The sequence below is a fragment of the Telmatherina bonti genome, assembly GCF_933228915.1.
Source record: "Telmatherina bonti genome assembly, chromosome: 4".
In the NCBI taxonomy this organism is placed as follows: Eukaryota; Metazoa; Chordata; class Actinopteri; order Atheriniformes; family Telmatherinidae; genus Telmatherina; species Telmatherina bonti.
Genome location: NC_136622.1, coordinates 16,308,108 through 16,324,860, shown reverse-complemented (window position 1 = coordinate 16,324,860; position 16,753 = coordinate 16,308,108). Strand labels below are relative to the sequence as shown.

At 38.8% G+C, this 16,753-nt stretch overlaps 1 protein-coding gene across 1 annotated transcript in view; it reads left to right on the top strand.

Annotated features, from left to right (window-relative positions):
• Positions 1-1,757: 1,757 nt before the first annotated feature.
• mtcl2 (microtubule crosslinking factor 2) overlaps positions 1,758-16,753 on the top strand; it is a gene marked incomplete at its 5' end in the record, with an annotated part of 86,304 nt that continues 71,308 nt past the window's right edge. Inside the window, 3 exons of the mRNA XM_079239405.1 lie at positions 1,758-2,744; positions 7,694-7,795; positions 8,819-8,941. Of these exons, the coding sequence (XP_079095531.1) occupies positions 1,758-2,744; positions 7,694-7,795; positions 8,819-8,941 (1,212 nt within the window). The remainder of the gene's footprint in view (positions 2,745-7,693; positions 7,796-8,818; positions 8,942-16,753) is intronic.

Sequence of the window (16,753 nt, the reverse complement as noted above, 5' to 3'; positions counted from 1 at the left end):
TGATTGATCTGCATTTCACCTGAAAACCAATTAAAGGCAGAAATATCCATAAATAAAGCAGTAAAGGCCTGACAAAGAGTAGCAAAGAAAAAAAAAAACAACTCTGTAGGGATGAACATCATGGAAAAGGACTGAACAACCAATGTAAAGCTATACTTTAGGCCAGGGGTGTCAAAATCGGTTTAGTGCAGGGGTCTCAAACTGTACAATTTGATCATTAGTGGGCCTGACCAGTAAAGTGGTATACCGATGTAGCAAAAACTCCTAATTTTTTCCTTTGCAAAGATTTTTACATTTACTGAACTATTCTTTCAGAAAACAATATGAACATGACATTTCTTGAAAAGTGAAAATTTAAACATTATGCCTCATTATATCTTTTTAATCTTTAATTTTATGTGTTTATTTTAGTCAGCATTTTTTAATATATATATGAAAATTTACTAATGTATATTTCATTATGGATTTATGTACACACGTGAATTTATCAAGTTAATTTATTTTTTTAACTTTACATAGGAAAAATCCATGTCTTTTTTTCTATAAACTACACATTTGTACACATTTTGCAACTTACATTTCCACTGCATAATTATCTTGACCACCTGAGCTGACTCGCTTCATAATACTAACTTAACTTTGTTTGCATATTGTGATTAATACAGGAAGGAGGTGCAGGGATTTACTGACATGTGCATAGAATAAATTGGAGAAACAGAGTTTGTAATTCTAAAAAGCTGGAAAGTCAGTATTTATTTGACCATCTTCACTCTTCAACACAGCCAGGAGTCTGAACAAACTTTCTTTGGCTGCTTTTAGCTCTGCTCTCTGCAATATGGTCTCACACTGCTTCACTGGCTCTGAGGAGGACCCAGCACTGCTTAAGACCCTCTTTGTAAGTAATTTTTAGTGCAAATTTTCAGTAATTTGGCAAACATCAGCATCACCCCCCTCAACGAACAGACTGATTAAAGGACAGACCAACCACCCAGGTCCTTTGTCAGGTAGCCCAATACTAATGGAAAAAGTACTTAAAATAGACCTGAAAGAATCTTGTTGAACAATATTTTCTTCTTTATATTTTCCATTTATTTAGCATAAATATTTCAGGCAATGTTCAAACAGCCACGTGGAGTCTAATTGCTTTGGCTGGTGACTTGTAAACTGAAACAATGAAACCGGCTAATAAATAGGCCAAACTAAGTTTTAAATGCAGTAAATTATTTCCCTGCCCTGCTGTGGGCCTGCAGACGAGCTTCTTCTTGCTTTTTCTTGTCATGTTCTTCTAAATTCTTGCAACGGTGGCGGCAGAGAGCTGTAGGGAAGAGACCTGCTCTCCTCCAGAGCTACATCTCATTATCTGGGCGGAGAGAGAGAGGAAGAGAGATAGTGACCACAGCCACCACACTGCCTCCCTGTTCTCACCCACAATTCCTCTGAACAGGAACCGGTCCGCGAGGCTCGCGACGCAAAGAGATCCCAAAGAGAAGAAAAGGGCTACTTTGTAACAAAAAAAACCCAAAACGATTTGGGCTGCATCTAGTGGAAACCTGGATTATATCTGACTGTTTTGCAGGCTGTGGGCACTGCTTATCGCTGTGTCCTGTTGCGCAGCAAGCGCTCATTGTGACTGGAGGGGCTGATCTCTCCTTTTGTGTTCCTCTGCAGCTGCTTCTTCACACTCCAACTTCTACCGCCTGTTTCAGAAAACAGGGGGTTTCATTTCTGCCTTTCTTGCGTCGTCTTAAACGGCATGAATGACAAAAACAAAGGAGGTTGATGTCCATAACTCTCCGACTCACCTCCTCTTCGCCTCGCCCAAGGAACGGAGACTCCATCTCCGGCAGAAGATGGAAAGCGGAGGCGGGACGGAGAGCTCGGACAGCGGCCAGGCGCAGCACGCGGTGCCCGGTAAACCCCATCCCGAAACCGCTGAGCCCTCCGCGACGCCGCCCGCTCCTCCCCCAGGCGAGAAGAAGAAGATCCACCGGGCCCCATCCCCGGCGAGACCTAGGGATGTGCCCGGGTGGTCTCTCACGAAGATCCGCGGAGGGATCGGGACCCCAACTCTAAGCGTTAAACCCGGAGCCATTCATTTAGGCAGCCGTATTTCCAGGCGCAGCCCCGTGGGAAGTTTGTCTGGAAAAGATGGAAAATCGGAGAGGGGTGCTGGAAAAACATCAGGAAAATCCTCGTTTTCTGGCGGCGTGTTATCCAAGACCTCGGCCTCCAAGGTGACCAAAAACACCAGCGCACGGAGGAAGGTGTCCGACGCCAGCACAGGATCTGATGATTTATCCAAGGACTCTGGATGCGCCCCGGGGAAGCTCTCCCCGACCGACAGCAGCTCCGAGATGTCGGACTGCGCCTCAGAGGAAAACAAACTCTCAGCGGACGCTGCGAGCAGCGACGCCGAGTCGAGAAGCAGCCGGTGCGGCGGGCCGGACGGAGAGAAGCCCCTCAGAGACGGCGTGCTGGCGGGCAGAGCTAACCAACAAGCCGCTGCGAAGACCACATGCTCCACGACGGAAAAAGTTGACAAGGACCGACTGTCTCTGAGCATGGAGACCGGGGAAGAGAGCATTTCCCCCGGCGAGGAGCGGTCGGCTACCTCGTTTGACAGCAGGGTGCCTGCCAGCACATCCCTGGCATTTTCAGACCTCACAGAGGAATATATGGACAGCATGCACGAGGAGTTTGTCAGGGAAATAGAAGAACTGAGATCTGAGAATGATTACCTCAAAGTAAGTGCAGCATATTTTATAATATCTTTCAGTTTGTAAATTTTTTTTTATTACCCTCCCGAGTTTGCTTAAGACAGAAAAGCTCAGATTCTGCATCAGACATTCTCAAAAAAGGTCAAATAATTTTTCAGGCAGGTTTACAGTCGACTGTAATTGCCATAATATTTTCTCCATAATACAAAAGCAATGCAGTTTTTGTCTTGCCTTCCCTGAAAGGTGTTTATTTTATTCACCAGCTTATTTGACTACTTTGCACACCCCTGTAGATATTCCTGGATGCCTTCCAAGGCTTCTCATTACAGATGATGATGATGTGAATTGTCTGCAACCTTACTGACACAAGACCAAATACAACACATGTGGTCTCGTATCTACACAACAGAATAACACCTTTCACATGAAAAAAGCTACACATAAAGCTTATTTTGTTGAGCAGATCGTGGCTCTAAAAAGAATGTGGTAGTTGGTGTTATCAGACGTGGTTCCCATGCTCACACGAGGATGTTGTCAAACAATAAAGACTGCAAAGCAATGCTTACTGAAGGGTTCCCAGGGTTTCCCAAGATTTTTACTCTCCTCTTTGTGCAGTCTTTTAAACTCCAAAATCAGACTGTTTTTTTTTTTTTTTTTTTTTTTTTTTTTGTCAAGCACCCACAGATAAGCATGTAAAAGAACAGTATTTTACACAGCATCAAAACTCAGTGATTTAACTGCAGTTTAACTACAATCCCGTTTAACTACAGTTAAACGGGATTATTCACATCGTAGGTGGTATTGAGTGTAACATTTATTGATGTTTAGCCCTCTAACTTGAAGATGGCAGCAGTGCTGCCATCTTCAAGATCTTGGTTTTTCATTAGCGATTTCCATCAGAACAAATCAGGAACAGTGTTGTTCTATCTTTTCTTTCCTAAACTAGTGTGCTCGAACTTCACATTTTTAAGTTTTTGCCCCTTTGATCAAGTCATCTAACTAGGTTAACAGTCAAAATAAACAGATACATGTAGCAGAATATGTTTTTAATTCTCTTGTATATAAGCCACATCTGCAGTACATACAGTACAGCACATGTAGTCTTGTATCTACAGAAGAGAATAACACCTTTCACATGAAAAAAGCTACATATAAAGCTTATTTTGTTGAGCAGATTGTGGCTCTGAAAAGAATGTGGTAGTTGGTGTTATCAGACGTGGTTCCCATGCTCACACGAGGATGTTGTCAAACAATAAAGACTGCAAGGCAATGCTTACTGAAGGGTTCCCAGGGTTTCCAAAGATTTTTACTCTCCTGTTTGTGCAGTCTTTTAAATATGAGAAATGAGCATTTTAAACTACAAAATCAGACTTGGGTTTTTCGTCAAGCACCCACAGATAAGCATGTAAAAGAACAATGAAACCATCACTTAAATAAATTATCTCAAGTGCTTTGACTCAGTCGGATCAGATGTCATCGGAAAGACTCTCCAAGGTCCCACAAAATGCCTGAGGGCAGTAAAACGTAATAAAACTGAATCCACTAGTCAAGCCTGCCTTGAGATTGATTAATTAAGGGAAGGATCAATTAGGGAACATGTCCTGAAGCACTCCCTTGCACTGACCAGACAAGCCAGTAATTGTTAGAGATTGATTGGAGATGGTGATTGATTAGCAGCCCATGCATTTTGGCTATTCATATTTATTTTACCTCCCCTTGGAATATTCTGTCAATGCCACTGTTTCTATTGTTGCTCATCACTGATTTGCTTCCTCGTGTTTTTGTCCTCTGATAGATATTTTTCCTCTCATAAAATGGATTGTGTTGTAAATTGACCTGACGTAAATCATCCCAAACTGTGAATATAGACATAGTGTGATGAAGAGGTCCAGTTTAAAAATGATTAAAAAGAGTTATCTTCATGACATAATGGCATGTCGAATTGCTCAATCTGAATTAGCTGTTGTAGAAAGAGATACAGCTGCACCTGCAAACAAATGGACAGAAACATGTTGCTAGTTAAAAACTGAACTCGATAAAACGATTAAATTGCAGGTTTAGCAGTGTGAGCTACCTAATATGACAGTTCATTTTTGGAGCAGTTTGTGTTGCTGTGTGTGGTTGGTGACTGGAGGTTGGATAGAGATCTACCTGAACTGACCGCAGCAAAGCTTCATGGGAGGTTTCACAGTTGACTAAATGTGCCTGGCTCTTGTTGCAGCTGTGGTGCATATTGATTCTTGTTCATGCTTCATACTTCTTCTACAGATCAAGCATCTGTCCGACTCACCAGTTTTGACTTCAGACTGAGTGTGTTTTACATCGCTGTAAAGACCTGTTGCAACCACAGCGGAGAATCTGGTCAAACGGACCACTTGGCATCCATACAGTCCGGCTGATACCTATTTATCCTCATAATTTTCCAAAGCTAGAACACAATTATCAGTACAAGCGACATGCAAGCAGCTGTTAAATTGTTTTACACAGTTTGGGTCTCTCCATTCCTCCTACATGTCATGTTGAAGTGGTTTTCAGCAATAAACTGAATTATCACTTAGGTCTAAAAAAAAAAAAACTTCCAAGCAAAGGGGCATTGAGTGCTTGTCCTCATGCTGCAGCTGGACTTGGCATTTTTACAAGTTTTTAGCTCTCTGAACTTAATTGTTTCAAGAATATCTGTCCTGTGTCTACAATTTTGTGTAATAGATGAGCATCTGTCGAGTTTAGGTAAGCGTACTTCCTTATTTTACACAGTATCATACCTTGTACAGTTAAACGGGTTTATTCACATTGTAGGTGGTATTGAGTGTAACATTTATTGATGTTTAGCCCTCTAACTTGAAGATGGCAGCAATGCCAGCCATATTGGAAGGCTAAGTTGCTTGTTTACAATGAATCAAACAACATTAGCTTTGCTGTAAAGATCTTGGTTTTTCATTAGCGATTTCCATCAGGACAAATCATGAACAGTGTTGTTCTATCCTTTCTTTCCTAAATTAATCCGTAAGAGCTTTACATTTTCAAGTTTTTGCGCCTTTTAATAAAGTCACGTTAACAGTCAAAATAAACGGATACATGTAGCAGAATATGTTTTAAATTCTCTTGTATATAAGCCACATCGGCAGCTGCATGAGTGATCTGATTGGATGGTTCTTTTTTTTTTTTTTTTTTTTTTTTTTTTTTAGGAATTTGCTAATGATCTGGATGTAGAGCTCTAATGACTCTTAGGAAGGGCTGTTTTCATAGCAGATGTGTGTTGGTGTGTGTGTGCACTCTGATTTCTAACATAGACCCATCTGGTTCTTCGACATGACATCTGATTGGTTGATTTCTTCTCCTGACTGGCTGGTTGCTCACATGACAGAAACAATCTTCCCCATTCTTCCTTAGTTAGCTGTAAAAACCAGGTCAGTGGACCAACTCTGTCTCCGAGTCTCTCGCCACATTAACTTGCGATTCCCTGGCTTCATGTCCTCACTTCCTAAATCTTTGCTGTCATGTTTTGTCTTCCTCATGCACAGCATGTCTTAATTTCTTTCTGTCTGTTTTCCCACCCCTATTACTTCGACATATTTCCTTTGATTCTTTGGGTTTTTTTTTTTTCAAACTTCTTTGTAAACATTTCCCCCCTTCCTCCAATTTTCCTTATTTTTCTTGTCTTCACCCTATCTCTTTCTCTTTTCAACTTTCCCTTTTATTTTATTTCCATGCTACCTTCTTGTCTTTTTTTTTTGCAGAGCTGGTGTGCAAACTACTTCTTACTGCAATCCATTTTTAACTCCATCAACAAATTCATCCTGCATGATAAATTACACATGTAAAATGTTTCTTTTCCTTTAGATGGTAAAGGCAGAGGCACATCATGCACACTGTTCTGTCTCCACTCACTTTTATATTCCATGCACACTCACACCTCCCCAGAGCTCATTGTTGCTACAGTAGCTCTGCAGAAGCTGACCCACATTCTTCATGGTAGTAGATGATGACAGCACAACTACTACTACTACTACTACTACTACTACTACTACTACTACTACTACTACTACTGCTACAGCCTTTCCTTTTCTTGTGGTTTTTAGGCTAACAAACATACTTACAAGCACAGTTTTGTTTCACCGCTCTAGCCATCCCATAAAGACAAGTGACCCAGACCTCCTATGCGGAACAATTTTGCTGCAGACATTCTTGTTATGACAAGCGCTGCACCTTAAATATGATTCAGAGGGATGATGCAATTCATGCTGTCGGGTGTAATAAGTTATTGATCTCTATTTGTCTAAAGGAGAGCTGGGTAACAACGTGAGTGCAAATCAAGATTACATTATATTTTTAGTGATGCTTCAATGCTGTTTTGCATCATTTACAAAGATCTCCTTAAATTTTGTTTTTATTTAATTTTTTTTTTTTTCAGTTTGCGGGTTTCCTCTCCTTTCCTTTTGATCTTGAGTCTTGCTGGTGCAAAGACAGTTTTTCCCAGTGGGGGGACTTTTCCCTCTGATGCCAACTATTAGCTAGACCATGACCTTTGACCTCTGTCTTTGGGGTCAGGGAGAAAGAAACTTTACAACATTGTGTTCTTTTACTCTGTGCACCATTAAGCTGCCCACAGCATTTAGTTTAGTGTGTCTGGTGACCGCTTTTGTTTCACTGGATGGATTATTACACAGCAGTTCATTTTAAGAAGGCACTAATAGCTACAGGATCATTAGAAATGATGAAAGCGAAGATGTGGAGATAAATGACTGTGAACAGTGACTGATGGACGAGATGCTAATACTAAAGAACTCAATGAAATGATTTCTTTTTTTATTTACATTGCATCCATGATATTTCATCAGCTCTCAGTAAATCAAGTGGGGGACTCTTGTGTGTGAATAATGTTCTCATTTCCAATCAAATGATCAGTTACAGGTCTCTGCCACACATCATGGTCCACTCAGAGCATTTATTAAACTTCTCTCCTTCCCCATTTCCAGGACGAGATGGAGGAGTTGAGATCTGAAATGCTGGAGATGAGGGACATGTACATGGAGGAAGATGTTTACCAGCTGCAGGAACTGCGACAACAGCTGGAGCAGGTACGTATGAAAGCAAATGGGCATCTTTAATGAGATTTAATGATTTTCTGTTTGCATTTTTGTGTGCATTGGCTTAGAAAATTTGACTATGGTATGTAAAACAAGCAGAGGCTGTGAAATGTTTTGAAACAGACAAGTAAAGAGGAGAGGGTTGTCATCTTTGAATTTGAGGTTTGTGGTAGGATGATAGTGTTATGCTTAAATTCTTATTTTAATTATGGTGTGTGGATGTAAGGTGAACACTTGATAGTTCCACCTATGGTAACATTAAACATAACCACCTTAGTCTGTTTATATAATTTTAGATTGGCCAAATAGGCTACTTAAAGTAATGCCAGTAGACAGATGAGCATGAAGACTGATGCAACTTGCATTGCAGCACCAATAGCTACATGTAAGGCAAAGTACAATCAGAACAGGTAAAAAGGTCCTGAATAAGTACAAGCTGGAGGAAATTGCTTCTTCAAAAGACCCAAGTTTTTCATTTTGGGTTTTATCATCTTGATTATGTTGAACCCAGATGTAATGAATGAAGAAGGGATTTGATTAAGAATCTGTGAACACAGTGTGAACCTGTAAAATTTACAAACTACAAATCCTATGCGAAAAAAGAAGATAAACTTCAGATTGAAATAACTAAAATTTTCTGACCCAAAGATACAACCCACCTTTTATAGTCTGTTACCCCTTCCCAACCTTCCCATCCCCTGCACCACCAGCAGCATAATGGCCACAGTAGACCTGCATATCGCCTGCAAGGAAGCCTGAAGGGCTGAGTCTGCTTTTTTAGCTGCACCCTCGCTGTGGTGCCATCCCCTTGACTGATGAGGCTCGCTATTTTCTAAGGACTAACCCTGATTTAGGAAAGGAATGCTTTCATTTTTTATTTTTACACTTGAGTAATGTGCAATAAATATTTGTACATTTATGTTCTGCTTGTTGTGAAAGCACAGTGAAGTGAACAGGGGTAGGAAAGATGGCTCACACATAGCATCATCTACTGACAAAGCCTCTCATCCTCAGGCAAACAAGACCTGCCGCATCCTGCAATACCGACTGAGGAAGGCAGAGCGGCGCTCTCTGCGAGTGGCCCAAACTGGGCAGGTGGATGGAGAATTGATTCGAACGCTGGAGCAAGATGTAAAAGTAAGTGGTATGACTCAGATATTACTAGTGTCATCCAAAGTTTGATGTTTCAGGTTTTTTTTGTTTTTTTTTTAATCTGTGTGGGGTTTTTTAAAAAAAAAATATTTTAGCTTTTAAAGCATATTGCTTGTTTAGATTAGTTTCAGTTAGACCCAGGTAGTTGTCTTGTTAATATATGTTACAAACTTCTTCAAAAGTACAGTGGTGACAATGCAATTTAAAAACTAGCTCGTTGGTTAGTTTAATAGCCATTAAGCTAATTTAACTTCTGCTTGAAAACTGCCTTCCAGGGATTAAAAATACTTTTCTATTGAAAAGGGTTTCTTGTTTTTAGTCTTTACAGGCCCAGTTTCAACCAAACCTTTGGCTTTTCAATAGATTTTTTTATTTTTTTGGTCAAATTTTAGTGACACTGTGTAAGCTACGAAATGGTTACTTTACTGCATTATAGGTAGGAAGCATGGCTAACGCTATGAATGCTAACGCTAACTTAGAAATAGGGAACGTGTCGTGTTTATCGAAGTGTTAGTTGAATTCAGCCATTAAATATCTTCAGGAATCTCAATAACAGAGTCAATTTCTCACAGACATGGAGACATGGAAACACAGAGACAGTAAATTCGTACTTCTCAGTGCTCAACACAACATTCCAAACATATCAGGAATCCATGATAAAGAACTTTTCGACACAAACACACCAAGCTAAAAGTAAAGTGACCCTGGACTATGGTTGCTTTCTGCTAAATTTGCAGCCTTCCTCTGACATTTTCCAAGTTGATGAGGACACAATGAAGCCTTTATGCATGCTGTGAGAGAGTGTGAGAGTGAGACTGTGATATCACTCGCTGAGGGATTTCTGCCTGCTGCCGCTGTCTATCTCTCAGCTGCTGTCTCCCCATCTGGTTGTTTTTGGAGGAAGGAAGGAGGGAAAGAAAAGGATGAGTCTACATCCTGTGTGAGGGTGTAAGTATGGTGAGACTGAAAGGGGAGGGAGTTGTGGCCACCAGTTTGAAAATTTGAACCAACCAATAAGAGTGGCAGGATGCAGCAGGGAGGAGAATAAAGATAAAGATTACAAGAGAGAAATGAGAAGATTGAAACTAATAAAAATCAACGCTATATTAATAAAAAAGAGAAATGGAAATAATCAGCTGTGTGGTTTAAGCGTGTGATCTGAGAACTGGCTGGAGTTTATGTTGTTTCTCAGGGATTAGGATGGCAAGAGAGATGTCAGGAATGATGGAGAGAACAGAACAGTAGCGTCTTAAGAAAAATATGTCACGTCTACATCTGCTGACAGCATTATCAAGGTAAACATAGGAAAGAAAATACCCAGCTTGGAGACAAGCCTAACCTCTCAGTGTTTCTCTGACAACACATGGATATGTCTTTGTGGCGGCAGGGCCACAGCCTCAGACAGCAGGTCATATTACACCGTGCTGCTCTGTGGGTGTATGTGTGTGTATCTGCCCGTTTGAATGCATTAAGCTCTTACTAAGCTTCTCCTTTGCTAGTCTCTCATAGTCACTCCTTTGTTTATTCTGATTGCATCATCATTATCCTTATAAAAACAGACATTCACTCCTACGTCTGTGACTCAGCTTTGCTGCAATATCACTTAAGTAAAAGTAAAAACAAAAGCACTACAAAGACAAACAAAAGGGCAGGACTGTTCAGTTTTACAGCTGTAAAAGCTCATGATTCCCTGATTTGAGCTAAAACACTACATCACGAGTCCACAAGATATTCAAGGCTGCACAAATTCTCCAAATATTTCATTTATGCACATACACCATATATTGTGTTGCCACTACTAGTGTGAAGATTGAATTGTTTAATTTTGCACTTTCCCCTTAAACACAGATTCAACTTTTGTATTACACAAATTCAATTAGCGAAAAACGTCCCAAAACATTTAGTGGTCTCACTCCTTTATTTTTCGTCATTATATGTTAGACAGAAACAGATGGAGCTGCAGCTTCTTGCATGTTGGCATAAAAACAACAAAGACAGTCCTGCAACGATTGGGCTTAAAAGACAAGGCATATAGAGGAGAAAGAAATCTGGAAAAGTTTAAAAAGGGAATTCTTCAACTTAATGATAAATTTGTAATATCATTATTATCAAAATGTTCAAAATGACTCAAAAGTCCCCATTTGGGATATATTGCTGTGGAAACACTGACTTCAATCATTCAGTTTTTAATTACTGTGATTGTGGCAGCACAACTGCTGACTTCAATATGACAGGGATCTAATTTCATATTTAGAGTACATAAAACATTTTTTTTGTTGGTTTGTGTTGGAAATGAATTCATGCGTCTTCTATCTTTCCTCTCAAAAAGAAAACAAGAGCAAATTTATTAAATAAAACTGATATAAAAATGAAAAAGAAATTGTTTTCATGTTGTACAAACACTGAAATTTAAATAACATCATTAGCCCCTTTGGCAGTCAACCAAAAATAGGTTAATGTGTCAGAAAGTTTGATGAAAACTCGAGAGAAACGGCAAATGGCTCGACAGCTGATGTAATTACACAGAGAATCAGTGAGTGAAAAGCAGTAGATGTGTACAAACATAAATTATTATTTTCTTAAAATAATAAAATGCACTGCTTACTTGAGCTAAAGTTTGTGTTTGTAACACCCAATGTTGCACATCCAATGGTCCAAGTTGACCTTAAATACTCAGTGCTCTGCTCTGAGCTGCTAAGTGGCTTAACTACCGTTGACGCTTTAGGTTGCAGATTTGATGACTCACTCACATGTAAATGCAAACAAATCAGCAGATGCAGACACGCAACCCATTGCCTCTCTGATTCCTCAACTCTCTTTCTGTCTTTCCTGTTCCTCAGAATTTCTTCCGCCTTTCTCATGCTCTTTTAGCTCTCTTATATGGGGATTGTGAGGTCTGATGAGTGTTTATTTTAATGGAAAACACAGAGCTGAACAAATGGATAAAATAAAAAGATCTTGTCTGTGTGAAAATATGTCGCGTGAATATTTTGTGACAAAAACATCTCCTGATGTACATCACATGCTTTTAGTTTTGTCAGTTGTGGGTCTCTTGCATATGACTTTGTGACAGCGTGTGCTTGTTTGTGTGTGTGTGTGTGTGTGTGTGTGTGTGTGTGTGTGTGTGTGTTGGGGTTGTTCTGGGGAATTCACAGCCATCACACTCTCCATGAGAATTTCTAACATCATTTCCTGTCCTACTCACACACTACTCTTATTCCCACAAGCCACGGACATCTGGACACACACAGACGCATACACACACACACACACACACACATGACTGAAGGAAATAGTTGTAATTCTCATAAGATCAAGACACACAGCAGAACTTAACCATATTTTAAGTTCTGCATTTGCCTGAAGGAGAAGATTTTATCTAACACCTTAAGTGGATCTTTTTAGCCTCTTTTTTGCATAATAATAAGAAGGATCTTTAAAAGAAAGAATTTTATACTTTCATGAGACGATGCTTTTAAAAAATGGACATATTTGCTTTTATTGGCTTATCGGGTATCAGATGAGATGATAGTTTTGTGTCCTTTCTTTCAGGAATGAGAAGGATTCAGCAAGTGTTTAGCATAGTCTACTGCGCTCAAGTCTTTACTCTGTGTCCAAATAAGGAGTGAGAACAGACCTCTTTGGCACTGAGTGTAAACCAGGACAGTTTTATGGTGTTATGTCTAATATTTACGCTACATATGGAATCTGTACAGCCTGTGCTCCTTTAGGGTTTCTGCAGATCCACAGAAATTCTTTGACATTAAAGGATGTTTTAAAAATGTTACAAATGATTAAAATATGATCCTTTTTTCTATGATGAGCAGATTTAACAACTAGCTGCCATGTCATGGCAAAATGTGTAAATTCAGTCTTTAATTTCATTCTAAAAGCATTTTAAAAAAAAGTCTAATTTTGCATGCCTTAACCTACATGAACCCAGTCTTCACAATCTCACAGTGTGTTTTTCTTTTTCAAATAGTCAGTAACTACGTTTACATGGACCACTTTTAATCTGATCAAACATCCAATCAGAATAAAAATGTGTCACGCAAACACCACCATCTTTAGCTCCCATATAGTGGCTTGTTAATGTTTTGTTGATATTATAAAACATACTAGGTTCTGCATGCTTTCAATCCCTTCCACCTGTACCATACAACTATAGGGGTCCTAATCGTGATTATAACCCCAAAACATTAGACGAGTTAAAAAAAACAGCAGTCTTAACATTTAAAAAGATTAAGGTAGTTTGAAGAGACGACAGTTTGATAAAATGGCTGCATTTGCAACAATCTGTCCCTCACCCAGGTCCTCATAAAAATAGAAACATATGAGCACACATACACAAAGTCATTAGATTAGAGGCTGGAAGCTGCAGCATCCGGCACGTTTATCTGAACAGGGCCAGAGTCCAACTTCATCTCCATGTTATGCAGTGTGTGTGTGTGTGTGTGTGTGTGTGTGTGTGTGTGTGTGTGTGTGTGTGTGTGTGTGTGTGTGTGTGTGTGTGTGTGTGTGTGTGTGTGTGTGTGACAGAGAGAGAGAGACAGAGACAACTAAAAATTGACTCAGTTGTTTTAATGTGGGAGCTCATATAAGACATTCTTCTTGCATCTCTCATATGTACTGCACACACATACATTTACACCCCCCACCTCCCTACTGTTGCACCATGTGTTATACACACAATAGGAGTGTTGTTTACCATAGATCTCTGCTGACAGTAGCAATTGTGGTTTCAGTTTATCTGCATGTGTGTTTGTGAGACATGGTGGTTTTACACCATGATTTATCTGTCCCTCCCTAACTGCCTTACATCAGTATTATGAATAAGCATGTAATTAGCACGCCGCTTGTGCTGACAAAGCCCTTTGAAGGTTTTAAAGCATGTTACTAGCTGAAGATATTCAGCAAACACTGTGGATACTGAAACAAACACGTTGAGACTCAAGCATTTGTGTTGTCATACATTAATAATTTATATGACTCGAGTTACAGAAAGCCATGGCTTTAATAGGTACAAGGGTCTAATATTTTTGTCTTTTTTGTAAACTTTATTGCCTTCAATTAACATTAACATATATTAACAAACATTTGATGCAGAAAAAAAACCACAACACACACACAACAAAATAACATCTTGAGATCGGGTCTCACCTGTCACACAGAGATAACACTGTTAAAGGTAAGGCATGTATTTTTATCTAGTTCTGTAAGTCCAAAAAATGAGTATTTCAAACATTAAATAAACACGGTAAATGGATAAAAATAAGTCCTAAAATAACAATACCAACAGTTAATTGAATAAAATTCAAATATTGATGTATATAGATACACACACATATTGGAGTCAAAATGTTCAATAACTGGGCTCCAATTTCTCAAGGATCTAGTCTTAATAATGTTTTATTATGATATAACTTATTTTTTTCACAAAACATTGTAGGTGTCTTGTCACCTACTGGTTGTTGTATTATTTTACTGTAGTTAGAGAACAGAGCGCCGTTCCTTAGAACTCTGCTGTTGTGTTTTCATCTTTTATAACACACAGAAAACTCTGGACATACAGAGTGGTGTGCTTATGAGAACAATATGGGCCTGCTGTACTGGCTGTATAAAAGATGGATGTACCCAGTGTGGTATCATACGATGGCTATAGATTTGAAGCCTCAAGCTATTTTTTTCCTCTTTGTTTTAGATACAGTTATTGTTTGACTGAGAGGATGAAGTTGAACCTGAAGACAACATGCTCCTATAGTATTGACTTGTGGAGGGCTTTTTCCTCAGAATCCAAACACTGAGGAGGAACAGTTCTGGGGCGAAAGGATGAATTCCACATTATGTGTTTATTAGTCTATGATAATGTGCACTCTGCACGTCATTAAAATCATGGTGATTATGGGTGGGTGATTATGGTTCCTACAGCGAAGATAATGAGTAGCCAACATGACTAGAAATTATGACAGTTGTTAATTTCCTATTTACACCATCTATCACTAACAATGAAGTGCAGTTTGCAAAATGAGCATTGTGTTGTGTTGGAGAAAACATACCTGTATAAACTAAGACCACATACAGTCACTACAAAAATGTTTATTGGGGTAAAAATCAGAAGTATGAATATTTTTTTCAGACTACTGTAAAATCTGAATTCAACAGAAGTCTGTAAAATTTCTTCATTTATCGGACCTAAAGGTTATAAACATACATGCAGTCTATGTGTCATTCCTAGTGTAATGATTGGACAGTTGAAATGTTGTACAGTGATTTGATCAAATACCCAGTAGAGAGTAAATGATTAGGTGATTGACAAACTCACAGTAAATCCACACAAGGTTATTTAATAGGAAGAAATGTTTAAAAGAAGAATTAAATTAACACATTTTTAAATGTCACTGAATAAAACATGCAAAAAGAGACTAATTGTGTATAAAACTGATCGCATTTTACTATCTTTATGTTACTTATAGAGTAACTGAGGAAGTAAATTTATTCTCACAATATTTTATTTTACAATTATAAACATTTTGCTTTAGTTTAAAAGCGACTCCTACAGAATAATGGTTGTTTGTTCAGTCTTGGTTAGTTTAATGTATGAATGCATGAATAGATGGGTGAAATGATGTTTGGTGATATTGGAGGTGAGATCGCACTTTTATCACTGCCAAACAATGTGCCAAAGCTTGTAGAAATGAATCACATTCTGACACCCTCCTGCCACTTCCCTTCATCCCTCCCTTTCTCATTCTCCATGTCTCCTAAGATAGATAATCCCAAGTTGAACTGGAACAGCTGTCACGCCATGACTGTCTTTCTCCCTCACACTTATAGTTTTATATTTAGACATGGAGCACGGCGCTAGTGATGTAACGTCCTCTAAATGGATGCTTACAGGCTACAATGCTGGACAAATGGGGAACAGCATCAACATTAAACATCAGTGGCACGCGGAGCTACCTTTGCTTTACTGGGAGCCTCCTGCAAAGTGTCCCCGCCTTTTCACCTGCATTGTTTTTGAAGGTTTAAGCAGAAATCATAATGCATGTGTTTGCTTCATACTTTCATCAGCACAGTGTGGGAAGTTGTGGATTGGTTCCAGGGCTGTAGATAATGACCGTGCTCACAAAAAAATCAGGAATTTACTAAGACAATTTAAAACTTAAAACACAGTTGAAGACAAAGGATTTAATATATAAAGAACCATGCCATTCTTTGTCATTGAACCAAAAGTCTGCCAAGTCTTTCTAGTCATTTATACATTTAGACACACATTTAGAGTGTTTACTTAAAATGTTTATCACAGAAAGTATGACTGTTTACCTTATTAACTCATAAAGGCCAAACCCATGATAAAAGGATCAGATAAGTCCAATTTTTTTTTAATATGAAGTCTTTATTTATCCCTTTTACAAAATATAAAATAAAAAAGTACCGAAGTTTTGAGGGGATATTTACCATGTATTACCATGTGATATGTAAAATTAAAGTGTAATCTTCTGCTTTCTGGTGTCCAATAAGGAGCAAAAGACAAAAATATAATTGTGTAATTAGTGCTGTTTTGGGCAAAGGTTATCCATAAAGTGATGCAAATGTCAGAGAAACTGCATGTATCGTCTATGTAATGTTGAGTTCTTATGGGTTAAAGCATTATGATATAACACTTTCAGCATAATTCTGCACATGCAAAATGTGCAATTTCGTAGACGATGATGTATGACAGAAAGTTGAACTGCACTATACAAGAGTTTAAAAAAGAGCATGCTTAATGCTTAATTGCTTAATTTTGCACTATAT